A 26,757-nucleotide genomic window follows, 5' to 3' on the forward strand; every position below is an offset into this window, starting at 1 on the left:
AACAAGTCATAATAATTTTTCATCGGAGGAAATTAGTAATGTCGAAATGTGGAGCGCTATAGGTATCCATCCCAACCCCGGATATCATAACTCTATAATGTTAAGCCTATCAAGAGCACGAGGCTCTGATACTAATTGTGAAGAACGGTGACGTCCTAAGAGGAGGGTAAATTATAACACTTAGAAATCTAAACCAAATTGGCTCCAAAAACTTCATAAGATAAACATATCTCAATTTCTATCTAAATGCACTCTAAGTTTATCTAGTGTGTCTACTCTACCGCTCAAGAGGATTGCAACCTACTCTAGCAAGGTAAATTTCAAGTATGTAAATGCAGAAACATAAATAAGGTAGAGAGACAAAATCGACACAATATATTTTTATCCCGTGGTATCGATAGGACGAATGTCACTCCTAGTCCATATTAAAGTTCCACCAAGGATATGCTCCCAGTCGACACCTGATCATAACTCTTGAGCCACCAAACCACCAAGACAAGGCCTCAAACCGGATGAGCCACCAAGCCATTAAGGCAAGGTCTCATCACTAGTCTCTCTTCCGATCACTTACTGTCATGATCACTTCGGAGCTTGAGCCACCAAGGCAAGAGTCTCCGCGTCCCCGTGCACATGTCTTGTCACTGTTCCACACCAAGTCGGAGGGTTAACAAGCTTGAGCCACCAAGGTCCAAAATGCCAGTGATTTACCAAGACTCCAAGACACTGACGTACCTCTCGGTATAAACTAGAATCACTCCTTGATCCATTCTTCAAGCTCCAGCACATAGCTACAACTTATTCTAGGCCTATAAGCACTAAACACTCTCTAATCTTGTGCTTAATCACTTTAGATGATCACTTTAAGCACTTCGGTGGCTTAGATGTCTTCTCAAGTATATGTGAGCTTCTTCTAAACTCCAACAACATGCCACACCTCCAAATGACTGAGTGGAGGGGTATTTATAGCCTCAAACCTGCCAATTAGTTGTTTTCCCAACGAATCAGAAAAGCTGTTAACACCGGATGACCCATTGAGAATAGTAGTACTAACACCGGATTATCCGATGAGTACAACATTAGAAACTAGCCATTAGAACTCCAATTAATGCGTCTGTGAACATCAGACACTCCGGTGTACATTCAAATCTATCACCGGACTTTCTACTGAGTTATCTTGAGCAATCGAAGCCTTTGCATCATCTCTGTGTAAAATACTCCGGTATATTCATCCTCAGAGCACTGAACCTTCTGGTGGGTTGTTCTTCATTCTTCAATACTTACAGTCGTCTCTGCAAGAAATGCTCCAGTGCTATAATCCGGTGTGCACAAACCAAACATCGAACCATCCGATGGGTTGATATTTTGTCTTCTGCACTTGCATTCTTCTCCATAGAAAATACTCTGGTGTTACCTAATGCAGATCATCGGACTATCCCGTGAGGTCCTCAGCCTTCTCCCCTTTTGTTAGAAACACTGCAGTGGTTTCATATCCTATTCACTGGACTATCCGGTAAGGCTATTAGCCTCTGAACATAATACTCTGGTGAGTGCAAACTCCTTTGTACCGGACCATTCAATGAGACAAATCTTTCTCGAACTTTTTTAATTTGATTAAACTTTGTCCCGGCTACGGTGGCTTCTTGATGTATTACATCCATGAGATCTACTAACATATATTCTTGATAAACATGTTGGTCCCAATGACTATATTATCATTAATCACTAAAATCACAATTATGATGTAATAGGACTATTTTCGCTACACCAATAGATCTGGAGAACTAATTGGTGAGAACCTTCATAGTCTCTACTCCACCGCCTATGCGCCTCATCCCTGTTGGCGCAACACGAAGAAGAGGGTGGAAGGAGAGGGATGCAACATTAGTGTTGGAGGCCGCGAGGGGAGGAGGCCAAGGGCAGCAACAGAGACTGCAAGGGGAGGGGAGTGGAGCGGCGACACACATGAAGGTGGTAGCGCCTAGAGGCGGCGGAGGGCGAGGAGAAGAACGTCGGAGGAGAAGGTGAGGTCGCCAAAGGTGATCTGCGTGTTGTACATGATGGATGAAGGCGACACCGATGGCTAGAAAATTTTGAAGATGATGACAGCAAGTATAATGATAGAGAGTGAGAGAGTGAGGGAGTGACGGGGAGAAATCGTCTCGTCTAGGGAGGCATTTTTTTATCCCCGAGGATAGGTTGGTATTGAGGTGGTATGGACTAGGATTTTTGGTCCCGTGTGGCATCCAAGTAGTCTCTGGGGTTTAAAGTGGGAGCACATCCATGGGCAAAAAAATATCAAGAAATGAACTAGAATCTCAACGGGATTTAGACCATCCAAACAAACCTTGAGTGTAACACACTTGACAAACTACGAGAATCAACAGGTAACCTGCCTCCTTCTAGCTGCTCTTAGTGAACCAAGTCTTTCGGTGATTGCCTTTTCTTTTTGGCCCAATTCTATAACACTACTAATCATCGTTGTCACTACTAATCATTGTAGTAAAGGCACATTAGGACATTAGTGCACTTGTCATTGCATGCATGTATGCTATTAGGCCTAAGAGAGTATCTAATCTTTGATTATTATCTCCAATTTAGTGCTCACGTGACTCTTAGTAGCAACTAGCAAAACATATAACATCAGTATAAAACGATTGTTCTTTTTCCTTAGCCATTTCTTTGTAAAAATATATTTTTTGTGCTTAAGTGTTTAGCTAATATAACTTAGGTAAACATGTTATTTTGCAATTGCAATCTATGTATGTGCGGACAAGTTACAATGATACGTTGTGTTGTGTTGCATGTCCTTTATCCAATCAACTATATTATCTCATAAAAATTCTAAGCTCCTATTATAATATTATTGATTACACGTGTGTTACAACAGCTTACAGTATACAAACACTATATCATTCATGCATTTGTAAGCAATTTAACAAAAGAGGCACAAGCTTGATAGTGGATTAACAATTATGAACTATTGCAACACATGAACCTAATAATAAGGTGTAACAAAATGTACCCTGAGAATGTGAGGGGAAAAATCCCCCAGAAAATGGGGACGCGGGAGCAACTCTGTTGCAACTCCCAACTCAAGAGGCAACTTGCACGTACAAAAACTTGTCGCCTCCGCTAGGCAGAGTCCAGAAGCACGCCACAACCCTCATCAAGTCGCTGTGCACGAGCGGCGCGGGCGTGTTCGACGAAATGCCCGACCGGGCCGGACGTCGTGGCGTGGACGGCCATGCTCTCCGGCTACGCCTCCAACGGCCGTCACCTCCGGCTGGACGTCTTCCGGCGCATGGTCCCCGCGGCGGGGGCCGGCCCCAACGAGTTCAGGCTGTCTAGCGTGTGTGGGGGGTGCTGCGGGCCGTCGATGCTACACAAAGGTGACAAAATGGGTGGCCCAGCCTGTTAGCCGAATGGTCATACTATGTCGGCTTACGTGTTGAGCTTTTAATCTTGTCCCTAGAACAGCACACCTCATATGCAAGGTAGTTACGCTATTACTAAGCTACGAAGTTATGTTAATATTAAATCTAAATAAAATAAATAAGATTTTTAAAAAATATAAAAAATTAAACGAACCGTGTCATACCGACTTAAGTTGCCATAATTATAGCTCAGACACGACCTAAACCGTCGTGCCGTACCAACCCGACCAATTAGTCGTCTTACCTAAATCCGACCGAAATAACTGTACCTAGTACCAGTCCATTTAATCCTGTCGACTTGGCCACCTTTAATGCAACATGCCATCGCGGTCCGGTGGGGCGTGGACCGCGCGCCGTACGTCGTGAACGCGCTCATCGACGCGCCCGTGGGGAGGGCCTCGTGGACGCGAGGAGGCTGTTCGATGCGCTGCGGGGAGGGCGCACGGCCGCGTCGTGGACGTCCATGGTCGCCGGTTAGGCCAGTTGGGGATAGGAAAACACGGGGCTATAGTTGTTCCAAAAGATGTTTCAGGTGAAGATATCTCTTAATCTTATACTGTATAAATGACATGTCTGGAAGTCTGTTACTTTTCTTCATCATGTCTTATCCTGTGTTTCAGTAAACTGGTGTATGAAATTTTTCTCGTAGCAAGCGAATTTTGCAGCCTTTATTGTTTTATTATCTAGGGTATAGCAGGGGAACCATCTATAATTTTGTAAAATTTAGCTAAAGGCATGCACATTATGATTTCGACAATAATACTAGCTGCTCATTATGTTCAATCTTAATATTACATTATTTCTTGTATGAAGCTAAAAGTTGATAGTGCAAATAGCAATTGGTGATGGTGAAATCAAAGTATTCACTTACCATGCTCCTCTACATTGACTACGTTATTTAGGCCTTAGGTAGATGTATCAGACTTGATTATGTAGTTCTTGCTGTAGCTTACAAGTTTAATCTCATGTAAAGAACATAATTTGTTTTCATGAGCCACTATCTGCTGTTTCTGCAGTGCAGGATGGTGTTGAGCTGAGTCCGTTCACCTGCTCTGTTGCAATCCATGCATGTGCTTCATGTACTGTCTATAAGGAAAGCTCTCGTAGCGAACCTTGCCGTTGTCAATTCTCTGGTCGACGCGTACTGCACTTGTGCAAGCATATCGGATGCAAGGAGGCTTTTTGATGAAATGCCTGAAAGAAACTTCGTCACCTGGAATACCATTTGGATCTAGCTGACGTGATCCTCTAATGGCCTTGCAGCTGCTTCTTGACATGGATCTTGAGCCAAATTACTTGACCCTAGCTAGCATTACATCAGCATGCGCTGGTCTTGCAGCACTGAGATGTGGTCAGGAAGTCCATGGGGCTGTACTTCGGAGAAAGTATTGCGAGGACCTAAAAAATCGCAATGCCCTTGTGGACATATACTCCAAGTGAATGATGTCATATGCTAAGAAGGTATTCAACATGATGACTTGCAAGGATATATTGTCTTGGACATCGATGATTACTGGGTATGGGATGAATGGGTATGTGAATGAGACCATCAAGCTGTTCAATTCCATGGTCTATGCTGGGGTTCACTATAAAAAAAACTATTTTTTGAGACATCTATATTTCATTTCTACAGGGATTCGTAAGACCAATCACGTGAGAAAGTGGCTGCGTCCCTGTGCGGTTGAGAACTGCATGTGAAAACTAATTTTCACAGGTGGTTCCTTATGTGAACCGTCTGTGAAAATAGCTCTATTTTCCCAGGCGGTTCACATGAGGAACCGCCTACCGAAATGCTCCATTTTCACAGGCGGTTCCTGTGAAAATGGATTATTTTCATAAGTGTTTTCTTATATGAATCGCCTGTGAAAATTGAGCTATTTTCACATGCGGTTCACATAAGGAATCGCCTGTGAAAATTTGTTTTCACAAGCGGTTTCTTATATCAACCGCCTGTGAAAATAGCTCCATAAATAATGCATCGTCTCGGTAAGCATTCAGACAGGCTCTACTGTTGTCCGAACAGTAGAGCAGCTCAAGTGGTGACGGATTTGGAAAATATGGGGGAATGTTTTATTTTTGAATTTCTTGGAGGAGCCAAATAAGATATGTGTATCTCATCCCTAGCTTGTATTTTTTTGAGATTTAGATTTAGATTTAAGGCTAAATTAGGATTTAAATGTGATCTAGAGATGTTCATGGTTCTTGCCATTTAAATCATCAAATTAGCTTAAATTTGTTGCAATATTGATTTAATTGTGTAGATTCACATGATTTCTAGCATTATATTTAAAATGTAGCTAGAATTTAATGTTTTTTAGCCTTAGGAGGTTTCATCATGAATGGAGATTTTTTTCTCTAGATCTAGATCTCTAGGGAGAGGGAGAGGGAGAGGGGAGAGAGAGTAATGAATTCACATTATTTTGAACCATAAATTTACATCAATGTAGATTCAATTGCGTAGACATATTATAATCATAACAAGCCGATTTTTTCCTTTTTTAAAAAAATCTTTTTAATTCTGATTTTCAAATTAATTAATTGATGTATCTAATTTTGTGGTTGCAGTTAAAGATGGACAGAGCATGGATGTATGATACACCAAGATACGAAGAAATATATATCAAAGGACTCTCTGCTTTTATTGGAGCCACCGAGAAGGACGTTTTAACTAAGAAGATAAAGGAAATATACTGTCCATGTTCTGACTGCAAGAATCAGAAATTATGGGACAAATCAAGCATAATCCAATCACACTTGATCTTGAGAGGTTTTGTTGAGGATTACAAATATTGGTCCAATCACGGCGAACAACGTACAAGCAAACCAAACGAGGACATCACTGCTGATCAAGTGGATGGTGATGATGAGAGAGCAGTCGAAGGCGACACTGATGTTATGATAGATGATGATGCTGATTTTGATCTGGATGATGATGTTGATTTTGATCTGGAGGAAATGTTGCGCCACGCAGAACCGCATGTTTTAAGGGACACGAGAGGTTTAGATAATCTCGAGGTGTTACAGAAGGTATCGAAGGAACTTTTGTATGAGGAATCGAAGGGCTGTGGTAAGGAGTTTACGGTGTTCCATTCGGTGCTTCAACTTCTAAGGTTGAAGGCCAGCAATGGATGATCCGACAAGAGTTTCTCGGATCTGTTGAGTCTCTTGGCAAACATGCTTCCGAAGTCTAACTCCTTGCCCACCACCACTTATCAAGCGAAGAAGCTTATCTGCCCGTTGTCATTGAATGTGCATAAAATACACGCGTGTCCGAACCACTGTATCTTCTACCCTAAAGAGTACGAAGCCTTGGATAGATGTCCAGTGTGCAATGAGGGTCGGTACAAGAGGAATGATGATTGTGAGGACGAAGATGCTTCCGCCAACGCGAAGAAGAAGAAGAGTAATGCTGGTCGTGACGATCTAGACACTTCTTTCAACGCAGAGAAGAAGAGAAGAAGTCCCGCGATGGTGATGTAGTACCTACCAGTGATCTCCTGCTTGCAGCGTTTGTACTCGAACCCTAGGGACTCTGAACTGATGCGTTGGCATTTCGATAAGCACAAGAAGGATGGAACTAAGCTTTGACACCCCGATGATGCTAGGCAATGGAGAAAGTTCGATGCCATGTATCCAGAGTTCGTTGAAGAACCAAGGAATGTAAGGTTCGCATTGAGTACCGACGGAATGAATCCTTTCGGTGACATGAGCATCTCACATAGCACTTGGCCAGTGGTCCTGGCCATCTACAATCTTCCTCCATGGCTATACATGAAGCGGAAGTACCTTATACTATCCATTCTTATCCAAGGACCGAAACAACCTAGCAACGATATAGATGTGTTTCTGGAACCATTGATGGAAGATATGACGAAAGTGTGGAACGAGGGGGTTCGGGTGTGGGATGAGTTCCGACGAAAGTACTTCACGCTGAAAGCCATGATTTTTGTTACCATCAATGATTATCCTGCCCTTTTTTTCCTATCGGGATAGGTTAAAGGGAAGCAAGGATGATTATCCCGCCCTTTTTTTCCGTAGTCACAAAAGGTAGTGTACACACGACACCAACGGTTCTTACTCAGAACTCACAGATACTGCAAGATGAAGAAATATTTTGACAACACGGTTGAGGAAGATACTGGCCCGAAACCTCGCAGCGGGACACTAGTGTTTCAAATGGTCAGTAGCATCAAGGTTGTTTTCGGGAAGCCACCGAAGGGTAAAAAGAGGAAGAAAAGTGAGACGCCGACCAGCACACTGTGGAAGAAGATGCTGATTTTCTTTAAGTATTTGCCCTACTGGAAGGACTGGCAAAACATTAAGTACCCCTCAGATGGATTTCTTGCCTACACCGGATGTTCCTGAGAAATATGAGGATGGCAAGTCATTTCTGTCGTCGTTTCAACTCCAAAAAGGTCCATGGAAGATGAGGAAATTCCACGAATGGTACATGCGGGCATGTCGCGTGGGGTTCTCCGTAATCACTGCTTCTGTCCCCGCTAACGTTTATCTAAGCGGAGACTCCTTTCTCATGTTGGATTTTAAGGACATGCACGCTTTGTTCCGCCGCGAAAAACTCGACATCAATCTCATAAGTGTGTGGTGCTTGTAAGTGACTATAATCTACCCCTACGTTCATATATCTACCAATGTATGCTATAGAAGCTAATGACTAGTGACTTGTTCTATAGGATGCAATTTAACGATGCGAAAAAGTTGAAGAGGCCCGTCGGATTCATTAATCCGCAACGAATTTCCCAACCCAACATGATCGTGAACTTGAGGAATGATGACCCCCAGATTAAGGGGAAGAGTAAAAAGGATAAAGCAAGGGTCCAAAAAGACTTGACCATATCAAAAAGGCTCGAAATGTCAGCCTACATAGGAAGGGCTATGCTAGAAATGCAGGTCAAGGACTGCATCTTGGCTCCCTACAACTTTAAGTAAGTGTGATACGTTATGAACCTAACATAAGTATTCAACTTAGTTGATCGATCAAGAATCTAACATAAGTATTCATGTAGCAGCCACTATATTTGTATAATGCTGATGCCGAAGTCAAGCAGACTCGTGGTCCTTAACTCAGCCGATTTCCAACAAAAATCCTATCAAGATTTCATTGACATTATACAAAGGTAAAAGAAATACCCATACATAAAATTCTTATAAATCATTTATGAATTGATAATTAATTATTGGCATTCGAATAGGGCCTACAAGTGGTACGTAACGAAAGGTGGGATACACGATACGGCCAAACCGGATGCGATGGCGGTCCGTACACACTTTCCGGTAATAACACACTTGTAATGCTTGTATCTCGCTATTTATGACGAAGAGTCTTATTGAACTAACGAATAGAAGCATGTTTTTATTTGAAGTGCCACAAACAAGGTTTCAATAGCGTTCTTTGTGGATATTATGTTTGCGAGTTTCTTAGGGTAAACAGAAGGTACACAACGAACCCTGAGGACGTAAGTCATCATTACGCCTGCACATTCTTATTTAGTTATGTTTCCGTTGTCAGGAGTGTTTTAATTTTAGTTGTATTTTCAATCCAAGCACGAATGATCCAATGTACCGACCAATCTCTCACAGACAAAGATATTCAAAATGTCCAACGTGACATGTGCCGGTTTATTTTGCACGAAGTCATCACAAGAGTGGCATATTCTTTGATCCCGGAGGTGAATTAGCTAGCCATCCGAGGCTTTGTGAGTGGGAGAGGAAAGACTTGTGATGTTGTGAATATTATTGTACTTGTGTTAAATATTAAAATCTATGATGCTATTGAAATCTGTGATATTGAAATCTGTATTGAAATTTGTTGAAATCTGTGTGAAATCTGTATGCTCATTATTTCCTTTTGAAAGAAATACATACCACATGCGGTTCCGTAAGAGAACCGCCTATGGAAATCTTCATATCTATAGGCGGCACATAAAGTGGGCCGCCTGTGAAAATGGATTTCCACAGGCGGCCTATTTTGCGTCTGTGGAAATCGTTCATTTTCACAGGCCTTTGGTCGCAGGTAGGTGCGCTAAACGCCTGTGAAAAGGTGTTTCCACCCGCCTGTGTAGTAGTGTTGTGTAGTAGTGGTTCATCCAGACCATGTGGTGTTCATGGGCCTAATTAGTGCTTGCAGCCATGCTGGTTTAGTAGATGAAGGATGGAACCTTTTCAGATAATGATATTTAAGTATAATATGCAACCTAACAAGGAGATATATGGTTGCATCACCAATCTTCTTGCTCGTGCAAGGAGGTTGAGAGAAGCTTTTGATCTCATTGATGCAATGCCATTTGCTCCTGATGAATCTGTCCGTGAAGTATTGCTTGGTCCTTGCAAGATGCACAAAAATGTAGAGCTGGGTAGACTAGCTGCAAGGAAAATCATTGAGAGGATTCGGTGAAGACTTATGTCCTCCTTGCAAACATATATGCTGCAGATAGCAAATGGGGTGAGTACGCTGTGGCAAGGAGGTTGTTGAGAGGCACATGAAGTAGTAAGGAGGTTGGGATGAGTTGGATAGAGGTAACAAGTAAGATGTATAGCTTTAGCACAGCTGACAGTAGCAGCCCTCAAGTTAGTTTGGCAGATGGGGTATTGCAGATCTTGGTTCGACATATGTATGAAGCTGGAAATGATTTTGTTGACAATATTTCCGTGGTTGCATGATTTATTTGTTTATAAATGGTTCATCTATTCTTAAAGTCAAATGTTGCAGCAATTGACGCTGGAGGTTTGAGTTTTGATGTACCTATCCAGAACTAAACAAATTGCATATACAATTTAAAGAAAATTTAACAGAGGTAGGAGCAACAAGTAACCATAAGTAAATTGTCATGGGCTGCGTATTTGTACATGTATGTGCTTTCAACTACCCCTACATTTCTTTGTTGATCTGATGGACATGTTTCTTTGTGATTGCTAATGCTGGCATGAAGTTTACTAGCTTTGTAAGGCATTAAATATCTGAAAATTCACAGGCTGAAGAAATATGTATTATATAAGTATATTTCATCACTTGCTGTTATATTTCTGTAACTATACTCATGACTGCACTATCAAGTAGTCAACATATGTATTGTTGATGGGAAGAGTTGTAAAGCATCTTACCGCAGTAGGGGTTTACTCTACTGTAAACGAGTGGTAAAACATCTTGATGCTCATATCTTTTCAATCGCATCCTTTCTGGTTCACTTCATTGGGTTTGTCTGATTCTTTTATAGTTGTTAAGTTTTGCTGATATTATGTCGGCATTGTTATCGATTAAGTTGTTTGTGTGTCCCTAAAAAATATGAATAAACTTGACTTTCATGTAATGTGATGTCATGTACTAATATCAACCTAGAGAATGACGGTTTAGTTGGATATCTGTTTATCAGCTTGTCATTTATAGTTTGCAGTTGAATACCTGCACATTCATGAGATCCCTTGTACTTACTTTCAATTTCAAGTAGTTGTTCTACTTTGTTCATGTGGAAGACTGGTTTTATTCAGTTTTATTTCTGGTTTGCAGTGTGCTACCAGTGATTGTTTTGGTAATCAAAGAGGAAGAAGTGGCTGCAATGCATTGTCACTCGCTCCATTGCTGCACATTCTCAAATGAGGAGTTATTCAGTAAGAATGAAAATTTTGTGTTTAAAGTTCCATTTTATGCATAGAAAAGTAATGTTATCCATGATGCAATGCTCTTTTTGGCTGTTAGAATGACCTCGATCTGTTACTATCTTCTTCTAAGTTAGGTGCTTGACACACATAGAAACAGCAGCACTTTTTAGACATTATTATGCAAGAGCGGTGCAATACATACATAACACTAAGAGTAGCATATGCTCCTGTTATATATAAGTTTTCTTAATTACCTAAAAAAAAAGTAGCTATGTCACTCCAAATACATATTAGCAGATAAACTAACGTTATGCACATTCCAGAGCGTGGTCTCCCCGAATTTTATTACCAGACAGTAACGAAATTACAAATAGTTTTCACCGATGAATCAAAACGCAGGCTGCAAGCTAAAAGAAATACACATGTACAGAATTTAAGCAACCTATAATAAATCTCATTGTTATACATGATAAACAGACCTGCTGACACGCGATAGGGTGCATATATAACCTTTCTAAATAATAGATCAAGAAATCCAGCTAGAAATTAAAGTTGTTTTAACTACCATACAGGTGCCCACACTGCGATATATGCACATCTTACACTACTGACACACGTTACTGCTTTGCATCCACAACCCCTTCATTTCCTGCCAGAATCTGGTACTTGTCCTTGCGAGTTAGTTTAGTGAGTTCAAACCCAAGAACCGTACCAATCTCACCCTGCACCATGTTTGCCACCTCGTAGCTCTCGCATCTCCTGCCGTCGATCACCACACGAGTTGGCATCTTGTCCATGAACTCGACGACGTACGCCGGGTGCGGGTTCATGAAGTAGTAGAAGTGGTCCAGATACTTGTGCTTGCCGGTAGACGTGCCGTAGAACATGTTGGACCAGTTCGCCAGGGCCACCGGGTAGACCTCGTCGACGAGCTCGACGAACAGCGGGCTGAACCGGAGCAGGTACGGCTCCCTGCACGTGGTGCCCTCGGGGCAAACCACCAGGTCCCCCTGCCGCAGCGACTGCTCCATCCTCCTCCGGTCCTCGTCCCGGTTCCGGGTCAGCCGGATGGTCCGGATTGGAGACAGGAGCTCGCTGACACGGCTCACACTGTATGTCACGGCTGATACCTGCTTGTTCAGCATTGCCGAGATGTAAACCGGGTCGAGGAGCGTGCGGTGGTTGCACACATACACGCGGCCCAGGGGCTTGGGTTGGGCAAGTTTTTCAGAGCTTGCCTGACCAGCGGCGGAGTAGATGACCCGGGTTGTGACTCCAGTGACGGATCCAATAGGGACGGAGATAGAATAAGGAAGGTTCACAAAGACGAGTGTTCGGAGCATGGTGAGGAGAAGGGCAAACGGGAGCCACATGAACATGGCTAGGGTGGCTTGAGGGGTAGGCCTGAAGGCCAGCCTTCCATCATGGAAGACCAAAGGCCTTGGGTACTGGTCTCTTGGCAAGGGTGACCATTTTCTCTTTTGTTCTGGAGTTACCATGTAGACGTCCTGCAAATGAGAAGCAAAGCTAGATTAGATTTCCCGCCCCAATGCTTATAAGCTGGATTTGTAAAAGTCCTGTAAATAGCTTGTGACTAAAGTAGAATGAAACACGGCTTGAAGGTCATAAGACTCCCTATTTATAGTATTTACAGATTTTGATGAAGTACAATTTTTTTAATTGAATCTCTAGACTTGAAAGTTGTTCAAGACCATCACTAACTATAGGAGATGCATACTCCGTGCTTTGTAAAAGAAGATTATTTTGATTCTAAAGCATCCGTGGTTACTCAATAATGTTTCTGTAGCAAGCAGCAGCTCTTTAACTCTTCTTAGGGCTCATTTGGAACGCAGGAATTCTACAAGAATCAATTCAATTTTACAGAAAAAACGCAGGATTTGAAAAAAAAAATCTTGCAATCCAAAAGAGGCCTTACTAGCTGTTTTATAATCTGTTCTCAGGAGAGCATAAATCAGTCATTAAGTATGAAAAATCTTCAAATCGTACCCCCAGAATTTGAATATAATTTTTCCCTTCTGCGAACATATTTCTCATACATGCCATACACTACCTGGTTAGAATATAATTAATGATATTGATAAAGTATTCAGTGGCATGAAACACATATAGCTAATGATATAGTTTTCCTTTTGAGCAGGGAAGTCGATTCTAAGTTACTGGGATCATGTGGTCATGTGGGTCTTATCAAGTTATCAAATAACTTCGTTGTGCCGCATCATGTCTTCTTTTCCTGGTCTGGTCTTAAGCTTGCGGTAGAAAGAACTGCATTAGGCTATTACACACACACACAGTGGTACAAAAACAATTATTCACACACACACACACACATGATCCACTCATTATACTAGTGAATAATTTTTTTATTGGATTTTATGGGGCCTTCAACTACCACCACCAGTGGTACAAAAATGCACATCTAACTTGTTTAAGTAAGATGTCACGTAAATGATGGCGGTGGTTAGCTACGTTGAATCAAGAAAGGTAAGTAGTGCAGTGATACATATATATCTCTTGATCTAACATATATTCGAAAGTGATGCTTAAACAAGGATAAAGTACTACACTAAGATGTAAGGTACGTGGCTTTGAGCCCGTAGATGTGAATGACTAACCTTTGGTTCTATTATATTATTTCTTGTGCATGACTGATTGTCCTTATGGTAAGCTAGTTAAGTCCCTTCAGTTCGAGCTTTCCAATTGCATATAAATCATGCAAATATGTTCCCTTGAGGATGATATGCACTCCTCGCAAAAAAAAATGTATAATGTGTGCTCATGGATGTATGTTCATAGCCCTACGAGCATTTGTATTACTACAAGTTACTAACTTATTTAGAACTGATTTCATTCTATATATGCTTGCGTTGACATGGTACCATGATTGATATCTGCGTGACGGTATGGACACTGCATCGTGCATACATGCATCAGGTAATATCAACTACTGAACACCTTATCAGCTTATGAGCACAATCATGGTATGACCACTTTATGATCATATCAAAGCTTTGCTCAATTAACACAAAAAAGAATTAATTGGCTCAAAACTGCAATAAAATCCATCGGATGGAAGAACCAGAAAAAGAAAGGAAAAAAGAACAAGCAAAAAAGGGAGAATGACATGGATGCAGTACCACTCGTGGCATATATATCAGGAGTTGTTCACTATAATTGATTCAATAAGCAAAAACATGGATAAATCTCATCGATTCATAGCATCTTACCTTGCAGCAAGAGAAGAGCTGGTGATGATCATGATCAGAAAAGCTTGAGCTACTTCCAAACCCTACCATCTCTGTTCCATCGAGCTTTGCAAACCCCAACCTTCCTTCACTCTCCTTTTCCAACAGACCAACATAGCGCCCTCTCACCGTCTTCACCTCTCTCCCCATCACCGTTTCCAACCCTACATACTCCTTCAGGAAAGCTTCCAACATAACCCTAGGGATAATCCTACTCAATCCTATCACCCTCTTGTACCCTCTCACAACCTCAAGCCCTTCCCTCCCTACATCCTCTAGGAAATGCTTTGGCAACATCGCCCTCGTGACCCGCATCACCTTTTCCTCCCTTAACCCCAAGAAGCACACCATGACCATGACCATCGATTGTACTTCTTGTGTCAAGCAACATAGCAAAGGGTAGAGGCATAATAGGATGAGACCTCTAAGGAAACTACCTGCCTCTATTGCAACAAGCATGAAGTAAGGGAAGGTAGATGAAGACCTCAGTAGTCCATCAATATCTAGGATTAGATCTTGATTTTGAAGGTGGTCATCATCTTGTGAGGGTAGTGGGCACCTCTGGATGATGTTAGGACATGTAGGTATCCCGCTCGTGCTTCGACGGTGATGGTGGTGGCCTGGTGGAATCCCTAGCCTCCGGCGAGCAAATCGGTAGAAGGCGAGGAAGGATTTGGAGAGTGGTTTGGATGCCATATATGTGTGCACTTAGACCCTCAAGGAATTCTTCTAGTTCAATCTAGTTCTTTAGAAGCCTTAGGTTGCAAGGTGCAACTGTAATGCAGCCTCATCTATCTATATATATGCCGCTAAAGCTTATAGCTAGATGAAATGATCATATACAATTGTTACAAGAAAACTCAGTTGTGATACCAAATAAGCCCACAACTTTTTACTTTGTCAACTAGTTTGACATGCTACTCTTAACTCTGTTGCTTTGCAGCACTCTGTAAAAATGAAAGAGGGTTACTTAAGCCTTACTGATCAGTTAAGGGCGTTGATTTGCTAAGGATGGTAAACATATAGTTATGTATCCCAGTTTACCAAATACTATGTCTAGGATAAGAGAAAGTGGCCAGCAGTTGACCAAAAATTTTACTCTACCCAAGTCACAGAACATTCAGCCAATGCCGTGTAAAGTTTTTTACGGTCCTTTTAGAACTCATTAAGTCGTTCGTTGTATGTCTAAGCCCATATCTGTGGTGCATGGATCGGTCTATTTGTTATTTCTGGGATTTGATATACAAACCTAGTGTTGTTCTAGCCAAACCACACTTTTCTCTGAAGAAGCAGAAATAATAGTACTTCAACCATTAACCACAACAGTGAAAAACGGAACAAGTAATTTCTAACAGTGGTCAATGCATGTCCTCATTCTGGCAATATTTTAGGTGAGGGTGTCAGAAATGGAAATGTAATATATTAAGTGCAGGTTTGATCTGTTCTTTGTTCAACCCTGGAAGAAACCTAGCTGAGAACGACTTCTCACCTAAAAGCTAGAAGGATCCAGGTACTCATCTGCCCGGTGCCGATCGGATATTATCTTGCTATTTGCTTTTTGTTTCATCGGTTCATAGAGTAACTTGATCTTTTATGCTGAGTTAAAAGCTTACTTTTCTGCATAGTCTTGATCGTCAAACATTCATGGAGATCAGGGTGTTCCCAGCGCTCATTTTCTTTTCCTGCTTTCCCTGAAGATTGTCCAAGAGCATGTTAATATTCCTGATGTTTTTTCCTTAATTGCATACTTAAACATGGTGAGAAACTAAGTTATGCTTTGGTTTGCGTATGATGAGTCATTGACAACGTTAGATTTGAGATGATTTTGGTTGGCATGAGCTTGTTTGTGCGTGATCTTGTTTATAGTTAACCAAAGTCGGAAAAAATTAAAGCTTGTATCGTTGTCTCGATGCAGAAAGCTTACACTAACCGAATAGTCTATTGTGAGGGTTTTTGACCCCATCGAGACATGATTCAGCTATGTGAATTTCAATGTGCCAACCAATTCTTCGGGTTTAGCTTGTAAAATTTTATGTCCTTGTGTCACTATCTCTTTTTGAGCCTCTATACGATTGTAAGCTCCACCTTCTACTTTTCACGGCCCTTTGTCATTTCTAGCTCTTGCAAATATTTTGTGGTATACTTGTGAAAGCTTATTACGATTGCATATTCATGCATTGTATAGTCCTTTTGACCTTGATGTTTGCATTGCCAAGGGGGGGAGAAATCATGAAAGCAAGTCTCAAACGGGAGAAAATGTGAATCAACAAAAATCTTGCACAATGAATGAAAAACTTGCAAATAAAACATGTGCATTCATCAAGGGGAGCATAGGGAGAGCATCTTTTGCTTTTTTGCATTTTTATTTGCTTTTTTTTTTGGATTGTCTCCTTTTTCTCTTCAAGCTTTTGCAATCTTCTAATGACAAGTGACATGTTCTTGCTCTTTACTGAGTTTGTGATTTATTCAATCCAAAATCTATGCTTTGAGGGTTGTCAATGCACTCATCAAGGGGAAGATTGAGAAACCAAATTGAAATATGCCTTGGTTTGCGTATGATGAGTTATTGACAACATTGGATTTAAGATGATTTTGGTTTGTATGAGCTTATTTGTGTGTGATCTTGTTTATAGCTAACTAAAGTTGAAAAGAATTGAAGTTTGTATCGTTGTCTCGGTGCAGGAAGCTTACACTAACTGCATAGTTTGGTGTGAGGGTTTTTGAACCCACCGGATGGTCTGGTGTGTGCAATGTTGAGTACCGGAGGCTTCACCGGATAAAGATTTCCAGAGAGGTTGAAAAACTAAATTTCAGTAATGATGTACAAATAGGATGGTCCGGTGATGGGAGTGTGAACACCGAAGAGTATCGCCAGAGCCTTTCAGTTTTGAGGAAAATGTTGAGGTGTTCACTGGATTATCCGGTGCTGGGATTTTATGATCACCAGACTAATTTTTCTAGAGAGGAATGCAAACCGGATTCCAGTGGAGTTGTACTCATCAGATGATCTGATGTTGCACTGGTGTGAACGTCGGACCATCGGGTGTTCACTTTTTTGTTACGTATAATATTTTTTAATTTGATTTCGATTTGGACTAACATGTGATGATGTTATATGGTTCTGGAGATGCATGTTTGTCGGTGTCATAGTATGCAATTGATGGATGCAACTTGGCGATCAACGCAGGTGATCGGGGCTAAGCGAGGTGCTTGGTGCCGGACGATCAAGGAGGCTGGACGGAGTCAAGGATAATCCTAGCAATACACATGGAGGTCAAGCAAGGCAAGAGATGAAGGTTGATGAAGGCGGCGTGTTGACAAAGTCAAGCAAGGGGATGCCGGTGCAACTGACAATACAGCCCAAAGGATCGAGAGCGGGAGAGACTTGTCGGCTATCAAGATCGTAAGACGGAGGACACGCGTCAACATCGGAAAACTTGCTTGAGCTCAAAGCAAACAGCTGTGAGTTACGCCTTAAGAAGCGTGTGAGTCAGTTTCCTAGTTTGGCCACAAAACCGCGGGTGGATGTGCACGTGGCATCATCACGAAACTTGCGTCGAGACGAAGCTAAGTCATGAAGGTGCCATAATTATCCGATGGATGGAGGAGAAAATGGACCAAAATACCCCCTGTGGTAGGTAGAAATGTACTATAAGAGAGGGATATTTTGGGAACAGCTAAGGAAATTTGGGGGTCAAGTTTCCTTGGCTATAAATAGAGGGATATGGCTGATTGGGAAGAGCCCTCTTTGAGCCATCCATATGAGGGCTTTGTGCTAGGGTTTTAGCGGAAAGGGAGAGATGAGTGCTTAGCCTATATAATAGTTGAGAGTTTTAAGAGATAAATCTTTGTAATCTGCATAATAGGGTTGACCTGTTTGAGTAATGAAGTTTAAGTTTTTGTATATGCTTGAATTCTCCTCCTTCTAGTTTCCTTCTATTGGTTCCCTTGCAAGTTTGCAAGTTTTTGGTATTTTGTTGTTGATTTTCGTTTTTCTCTTTGAGCTGAAATTTCAACACCTCGGAAGTTGTTTTTGTTGATTCTAGGGCATAGAATTCACATACACATGCATATATGATGGGGTCTTGAATTCTCTTGCCTCTAGACCATCATCCTAGAGAGTTTACTTGCCCAGTGATCTTGTCTCTGTTTCGTTCATCTTCAAAGTCGCTAGCTTTTGGACACAAAGACATATAGAATGGTTTTAAATGGAACCTATAATTCATATTCCATCCGTGGAGTTATATTGTCTTAAGAATTTCCATCTTGCTTTGTCTCTCTGAGTATTTTGCTTCCGCTCAAGGTTTAAGGTGTGTTAGGTGCTTAAAAATAGGAGAAGGTCATCTATTTTATAAGAAATTGTTGAGGTGCCTATTCACTCCCCCCTCTAGTCGGCACTTTCGGTCCTACACATGGAATAGAAATAGTACGGGTATTCATTACCAATGATCTGGCTCCAAACGGGAATGAAACACTCCTCTAAAAAATTGGGAATGAAACACAAGCAGATTTTTCACTTCCTTGTACTTCCTTGAATAATTCTTTATATGAGAGCTACTAGCACTCGGACATCCGATCCATCAGACGCTTCAACGGTCCATTCTAACATCAAAAAATAACATATGTAACATCAAAAGTCAATGTTTGTAACATTGAAAAAACATGCACTAAAATAGTTTGTTGCATGCATCCGATTTCAGGAGAAAATTCCCACCATAACATCACTCCATGTTGCACAATATATTTTTAGGTGAAACCCCATGGGGACACTCGACCTTGAGCTCGTGCAATGGATCTTAAATAAGATCGACTCCTTGACTAATCTCACTAAAAAAATAGCATGAAAAATGTCCAAGATCTATAAAATCGAGTTTCCCATCCCTAAATACAACATCAGCTACCCTAAACAACTGCCACATCCAAAGTTACTATTGTTTATATCATGATGTTATTCTTAGTCGATCCCTGGTAGTATATCATTGTGATGATATATAAGACCAGCACATGTATTGATTGATGATCACGTTTCATGAATCATAGGTATAGAGATATCAGGTCAATAATGTGGATATTTATGTTAGAGAACATGATGTTGGATAGACCCACCTTGAGATACTGCTGGGATTGTTATTTATGATGATGTGCCATCAGCTGTTATCTCAAATGGTATACCTGCAGGATCCTTAGACCTCAGATCGTCATTAATTCCTAGAATGTGTAGTGGCATACTTTGAGATTACCAAATGCTATCCTATAACTGGGTAGTCATAAAGGTAGTTTTCGAGTTTGTCATTAAACATGTCGCGAGGTGTGAACGATCAAGATGGAATTTGCCCCTCCTTGATAACGGGAGAGATATCTCTGAGCCCATTAAAGAGTTAATCATGATGAACCCACTACTTGATCGAGTGAATAGTCGAGCTATCACAATGGTGGCACGTATCTCGCCTAGAGCTTGACTAGTATCGTGAGGCGAAGGGGTCGGTGCATGTGTATTCAAGGTTCAGTCGATATGATGTTTTATGTATACTCGGGAGTCAACATGTCCTGCTAGGGACCGCTATTGATTTCGGTTTGAAAGGGTTTCCTAGTTGTAGCCGTTTGTACATGAACCTAACGGTTCACACACTTAATGGATTGGAACAAAACATGCAAATTGGATTTGTATATGGGTTTTGATTGGATTGTGATCCATGAGAAGTTAAGAGTCCTAAAGGGCTTCCAACGTGGAAGCCCATTGGTGAGCTCTATATAAAGAGAGGTGTGGGTAGGGCGTGTTGAGGTTGAGCCACTCCGAAACCCTAGCCGCAGCCTTCCACACGATCTCCCAAAACCCTAGCAGCACGTGCGGTGCTAGCACATCGGCACTCGATGTTTCTACCCAGTACGTGTGGATACCGTAGAGGCATTGCTGCTATTGTGGCGCTGATCTTCTCGGTGAGTTGAACGCGACCTGTTTGGAGTTAGTCAAGGAGCACGACTACCTACTCGGAGTTGGTCGAGGAGCACGATCACTTGCTTTGAGTTGGTCGAGGAGCACGACCACCTACTCGGAGTTGGTCGAGGAGCACGATAACCTACTCGAAGTTGGTCGAGGAGCGTGACCATTTGCATGGGGCTGGTCGTGGATCTGATCAAGAAGCTGCTCGAGGAGTTTGACACACACGACGTTGGATCGGTCTACTCCAACTCTTCTTCCGCTGCACTGCGCGTCGAGCGGTAATGTTCTATGATCTCCTACTAGCATGATTTCTTGGGTAAATATGGTAGAAAAGTTTTGTTTTAGGTTAGCATAGCCTTCCTGTTACCCAACAGCTACATCCGAAATCATCAATTGCAATATCCAAAATCACATATTGCAATATAAAAAAAACATTACTCACAACATCTTAAATAGGTTGATGCAACATCGAAAAATACAACATCCCCAAAATCACATGTTGTAGCTCCAAATCCAACATGCAACTCTAAAATTCGACATTGTTGCTTGCAAGGCGCCTGTTGCTGATGAAACAAATCCAAGATTGCAAGACCGATGGACGCCGCCACCTCCCTACCGAACCATGGGACCTCACTGTTTCACCTTGAAGGTTGAGGGGCCCTCGTCAACACCATCGATTGGGCACGGGCAATATGTAGCATAGAAAAAAGTGTGTGTGAGAGAGAGAGAGGAAGAGAGCAGGGGTGGCTTTGCATCAAATGTTAGAGAGAGACGAGGGGGAGTTGAGATACAGAGGAGGGGGTAGGTGCGTTTGTTCATTACAAAAGGTGTGGCAAACCATACTTTGTTGAAAAACTTTAAAAAGTATTTAATTAGTGACCAATAAACAACGAGACTGAGCCTTGTAAAATATTGTATGTGCTAAATAATAAACAACATTTTATGAACATATAGTTTGGTGTCTGCTCAAAAGCTTAACATCAACGACTCAAGCTTTTCTAATCAGACGATAATAAAGCATCTGGCCGAATTGGATGTTCGGCCGCTAGCATCCTGCCAACGGATAATGGGCCTAGTCGAGCCGAGTGATAGTAGACGACAGTAACCTAGTTCTACAATTTTTTCTAACAGACACCTATTTTGCAATTTTTTGTTGTTGCAGTTGATCTATTCACAGTCAAACCGCCCATGGACACCCCTCCATCCTATACAAATATGTATGAACATCAATGAATGGAAACAAGAAACTCATTTCCTATCTACTATTCATTTCGAGTTCAACATGTTATCCGCATGTTGCCTCTAGTTAGAGCGCAATAGCCACACAACATAGAAGAACCAAGCGACGAATAGAGAAGGATGAAGCATCAAGGGTAAGCGATGGACAATTTGGACATACCTTCAATCCCGATGTCGCTTGCGATGATTGTTCTCCTCGTCTTACCTCACAACATGACCCGCTGACGTGATCATCCTCTGCGTGATCTCATTCTGCGACATCGTGCACTGCATTAACTACCTCACCATCATCGCATGTCTCACCGTCATCATGGTCACCGCGTCGGTGTGCCTCCGTCGATGACGGCACCCTCCTCAGACACTGTTGTGACCCCTGGTGCTGCACCTCTTGACGAACCAGAAGTGGTGACCGCATGGCTCCACCACTGGTTGCATAGGACGCTTCCTATCTGCCTAGCGACAACACTCTGTCCTCAATGTCTGCAGTTTTCTCCTTTTCTGCCGCCGGACCGGATCCCCTTTCTCCAACTTTTACCTTCGGCACTAGGGACTCTGGATCGGCCCTCGAGTACACCGCCAATGGCAATGGGGAGTCGCACAGCACATCGGTAGCACCTTCGACGTGCCATGCCCACCGCCTCGTGCTGATGGTTGTGCTAACTGCCGATGTGTGCCCGCATTATTGCCGCCCTTGGAATCCCCCTGCCAATGGCTCTATGTCATGATGACTTCGCTGACCACCTCCAACGCCACTAGATCCGCCACCTCAGATTCATCGTCCTCTCCATCGCAACTGACCCTTGAAGTTCTAGTCCCCTCCATGGCCACACCCCCTCCCTACTGCCTACTCCACTGTACCACGGCGGTGATAGCCAATAGACGGTTGGGACTTTGTCGTCCTTGGAACACGACCTCTCTTAGTTTCCCAAATGGCCACACTGGCCATGATGGTGACAGGATCTAATGGTTGCCACAAGACTGGTGGGTGGGGAGGTGAATGGTGGTGGGTGGTGGAAGCAGGGTTAGAGGGGATCGGCACATCTGGGCGGTGCCCATCTGTGACGGATCAGCGGTACCAGAACGCAAGGGCATGGGGGAGGGCGGGGATAACCCTAGCCTGACTCCCCCGCCTTCTTATGTGGCGTAGGCTGTGCTAAACGACAGGTCGAACGGATCCTCTCTTTGGTTAGGCCACACTAATGTGCCAGCCCATGCCCCGATAGGCCTAATACAACCACCATGGTCCAACGGACCGATCCAGAATAGGCTGCGCTGTGCCATGTGGGTTGCACTAACTACCTGGGCCGCACCAGGCCGCCACACCAATGGGCGGTCTCAAGTCAATGCACCAGGCTGAAATAGGGCCCATCAAGGCTGTTTGGACAGTGCAAATTTACAAAAAAAAAAAAAAGAACCCTAGGGTTTTCACATTTTTATGCACTGCTCTTTCAATATAATATCAATTGTATTGTATTCCTGCATTTTAGTCCTTCATACTTTAAATATCTGTAAGAAATTGCATATTACTAAATTGTAATCATATTGCCTCAGTAATATGTTCAATATATTACTGATTTAATACATTATCATTTATTCCATGCAATCTCTTATTTCATATTTATTAGAATAATTTTATGTTATTATTTATTTGAGCATTAGCTTAAATAATTTACTGAAATTCATAAAAATGCTATTAAATTGATGATTACCTTCTAAACAATGTTGGCATAGCACAAGGTATTGGAGACTATAACATTAGCTGTGACTGTAGTTTTATCTGTCTTAATTAGACGGAGTCCATGTTATTAGTAGTGAGTTATCTCACCCAAGACTATGAGGTATACACTATTTTTGTGACTACCTTCATCGTGTCTATTCCATATTTTAGTACAAAGTCTACTGTCACATATTCCATCAGGGATAGCGTCTAACATTATAGCAGCAATTTATCTCCTATACTATAGCAAGGTCTACATCACTTGTCATTTCTGATATTTTATTATTAGCATTTCTATACAAGCAATTACAATATTTGCTATTGATTTACTCTCTTAGTAAATTAATACATGTCAGGCCATGTAGGACATGGCTGAAATTTGCAAGAAGGAATTTCCAAAACTTGCTGTGGATGGCAGTAATTACTTGACTTGGGCACAAGATGTCAAAATCAATTTGATTGCCCAGAAATTTATTGCCACCATAACTCCATAGCTAGAGAATGCAGATCAAATTCCTGAACATTCCAAATATGCAACATTGCATTTTCTGTGGCATCACCTCCATCCTAACTAAAAAATGAGTATGTCATGTAGGAAGATTTACTAGCTCTTTGGACCTCCCTCAAGGAGCATTATGAGCAACAAAAATATGTCATCCTACTCAAAGCTCAACGTGAATGGTCTTTCTTTCGCTTTTAGGACTTTAAGTCTATAGCAGATTATAACTCTCAAGTTCACAAAATCTGTTCAAAGTTAAAATTTTGTGATCACACAATATTGGATGAGGATATGATAGAGAAAACTTTATGCACTTTTCATTCTTCATTCCGGGTATTGCAATAGCAATATCGCTAGCAGAAATACACCAAGTATTCAGAATTAATGTATACATTGCTCCAGGCAAAAAAACATGATGAACTTCTTATGAAGAATCATCAGAACCGCCTAACGGGTGCTGCTCACTACATGAAAAAGATCATGAGTGACGGGTGATAACCGTCATGGGTGATGAGTCCCGCATCCATTACATCAGACGTGTCACTAATGATTAATCATAAGTGACAGGTAAAGACCCATCACCAACTTGACCTGTCACTAATGAAGGTCATAAGTGACGGGTCATAACTATGACCAGTCACTTATAAAAATTCATAAATGATGGGTCACAGTTATGACCTGTCACTTATGACTGATGAATATTGTTTGTGTTTTTCAGACACGAAAAAGTCAAAAAAATATTTTTTTTTCACCCGAGCCATCCCAACGCAGGGGCCATCACCACTCGCCAATCACATGCTATTTTTCACACTATTTTTATACTTTGTGTTACGTAGGAATCGAACTCACGACATCCCCTCGAGTGCGTTGCCCCTTACCACCTCACCCTCGCATGCGTTTTGAAGGAATCCAGATATTTTAGTGACCTTTGGTAAAAATAGGCATAACTTTTGCATACGGACTCGGGTTCGGTGAATTTTCCGATGCCAAAAATGGCCTGAAAGATTGAGTTCTCACCCCCTAAAGTTTCTGCATCGTTTTCAGAATATGTATTTGTGTCTATATCCGCCACCCCTTGCATCAAACTTGAGCAGAAATATACAATCATTCATATTCTAGTGCTGCTGAGGTGAGAAAAAAGAAGAGAAAAATAAAATAAAATAAAATAAAAATAAAAATAAGCATCATATACATATATTCTCATGATTAAAGAAAAATAACATAGAATAACTGGAGTATATGGATATAACACTATATATGTGTTTATACATATATATATGAGTATATATTTGTACTACTATATATATACACACACATAGCATAAACCAGGAATACATGCACTTTTGCACCACATGAAATGATAGCTCTATGTACATATTGATCATGTACATCTATAAAAACAACCATAAATGTTGTGTATATATATCTACATAAATCTAAGTATATGAATACCTAGGGGTATATATACAATACAATCTCAGGAGTATGTATATGTGTATAAGTTTAATGATAGCATCATATAGCATCATATACTGAGCCGAGTATTTATCAATATCATAATTAGTGACGTGTCATAACTTGACCTGCCATTGATGACTATCTAGGATTACCCATCACTAATGAGTTAGTCATTTGTGAGTGATCACAACTTGACCCGTCACAAATGACTGGCTAGGATGACCCATCACTAACGAGTTAGTCATTGGTGACGGGTCACAACTTGACCTGTCACTAATGACTAGCTACGAGTTATCATAGGTGATGTGTCAAAGTGCGGATCATAATTTTGACCTGTCACCTATGACTGGCCTAGGATGACCTATCACTGATGAGTCGTCATTAGTGACGGGTCACAACGACGACATATCACTATTATCATCAGTGACAGGTCATGTTATGATCTCACTTATTTCATGTCTCCTTTATCTATTTTTCACGTAGTGTGTTCCCCTTCCTGAAGTACATGCTAACACTCATAATACTAATAAATTTTGTGGCCATAGACAGAAGAACATCTTATCTAAAGGAAAGTGAAAGTCTTCTAACAAGTAGAAAAGGCATGGCATTGACAAAGGCAAAGGTAAATTCAAGAATAATACCAAAGACACCTCTCAAGTTTGTCAGCGATGTGGATGTGCAAATCACCGTACAAGCAGATGCCAAATTCCTAAGCATTTGGTGGATCTATATCTTAATTCTATTGGGAAAAGGAAAGCAAGTTCATAGAGATAAATTTAAGGGTCACTTCAATGAACAACCAGCTGACTATATGGTCAAGGGATCTTCTCAAGATGTTCCTCGGAATAATCAAGATACAATTTGTTAGAAGGAGGATGACCCCTTCAACATGGATGATATGATTATGAAATTTTGTCCCCAAGACATGTTCAGAGATCGTTCTTAATCTCTAAATCATCCTAGTTGTCATTAGCCAAATATTGTTCTATTAAATGTTGTATATTGTATTATTTGTGCCCAAACATGTACCTCAGACATGTACTCAATAATATTAGCACTCTATGTATTATGTATATGAGCTAAATTCCTACTTAAATTTTCATTTTTGTATATAGAAATTTTTACGAGAAGCAATCAGATGGAGGAAGAAGAAATTTGTTTATTGGATATAGTTGTACCACTAATACAATCTTACGAGAGCAAAAATATTTCCATACATTGCACAAGAAACATGAAAATCTTATGACCATTGTTGGCCGTGATGTGTTGATTGTAGGTTCGGGTCGAGCCACAATTATACTCCCTATGGGTACAAAATTAGTAATTGATGATACACTCTTATATCATAATTCAACTCGTACCTTACTCAGTTATAAAGACATCTGTCTAAATAGTTTCCATGTTGAAACTCAAACCGAAAATGATGATGAATTTATATTTCTCACCAAATCCAACGGATTTAACAACCAGATACTTGAGAAATTTCCCTCATTACCATCTGGATTGTACTATACATACATCAAACCCGTAACACATGTTGCGTTTAAAATAATTCTTCAAAATCTTGATAAATTCAAGACTTAGAATAATCG

General features: G+C 41.3%; 1 protein-coding gene and 1 pseudogene across 1 annotated transcript; one reads left to right on the forward strand and one right to left on the reverse strand.

Moving 5' to 3' along the window:
- Positions 1-1,821: 1,821 nt before the first annotated feature.
- LOC133903000 (putative pentatricopeptide repeat-containing protein At1g56570) lies at positions 1,822-10,112 on the forward strand (annotated as a pseudogene).
- Positions 10,113-11,473: 1,361 nt separating this feature from the next.
- LOC133900138 (probable glycerol-3-phosphate acyltransferase 3) lies at positions 11,474-15,120 on the reverse strand. Its single transcript, XM_062341278.1, has 2 exons — positions 14,294-15,120; positions 11,474-12,556 (listed from the first exon to the last, which is right to left on the reverse strand). Exons 1-2 carry the CDS (start codon positions 15,005-15,007, stop codon positions 11,666-11,668), a joined length of 1,605 nt encoding a protein of 534 aa, XP_062197262.1. The 5' UTR covers positions 15,008-15,120; the 3' UTR covers positions 11,474-11,665.
- Between the last annotated feature and the right edge of the window lie 11,637 nt (positions 15,121-26,757).

Source organism: Phragmites australis, chromosome 2 (assembly GCF_958298935.1).
Source record: "Phragmites australis chromosome 2, lpPhrAust1.1, whole genome shotgun sequence".
In the NCBI taxonomy this organism is placed as follows: domain Eukaryota; kingdom Viridiplantae; phylum Streptophyta; class Magnoliopsida; order Poales; family Poaceae; genus Phragmites; species Phragmites australis.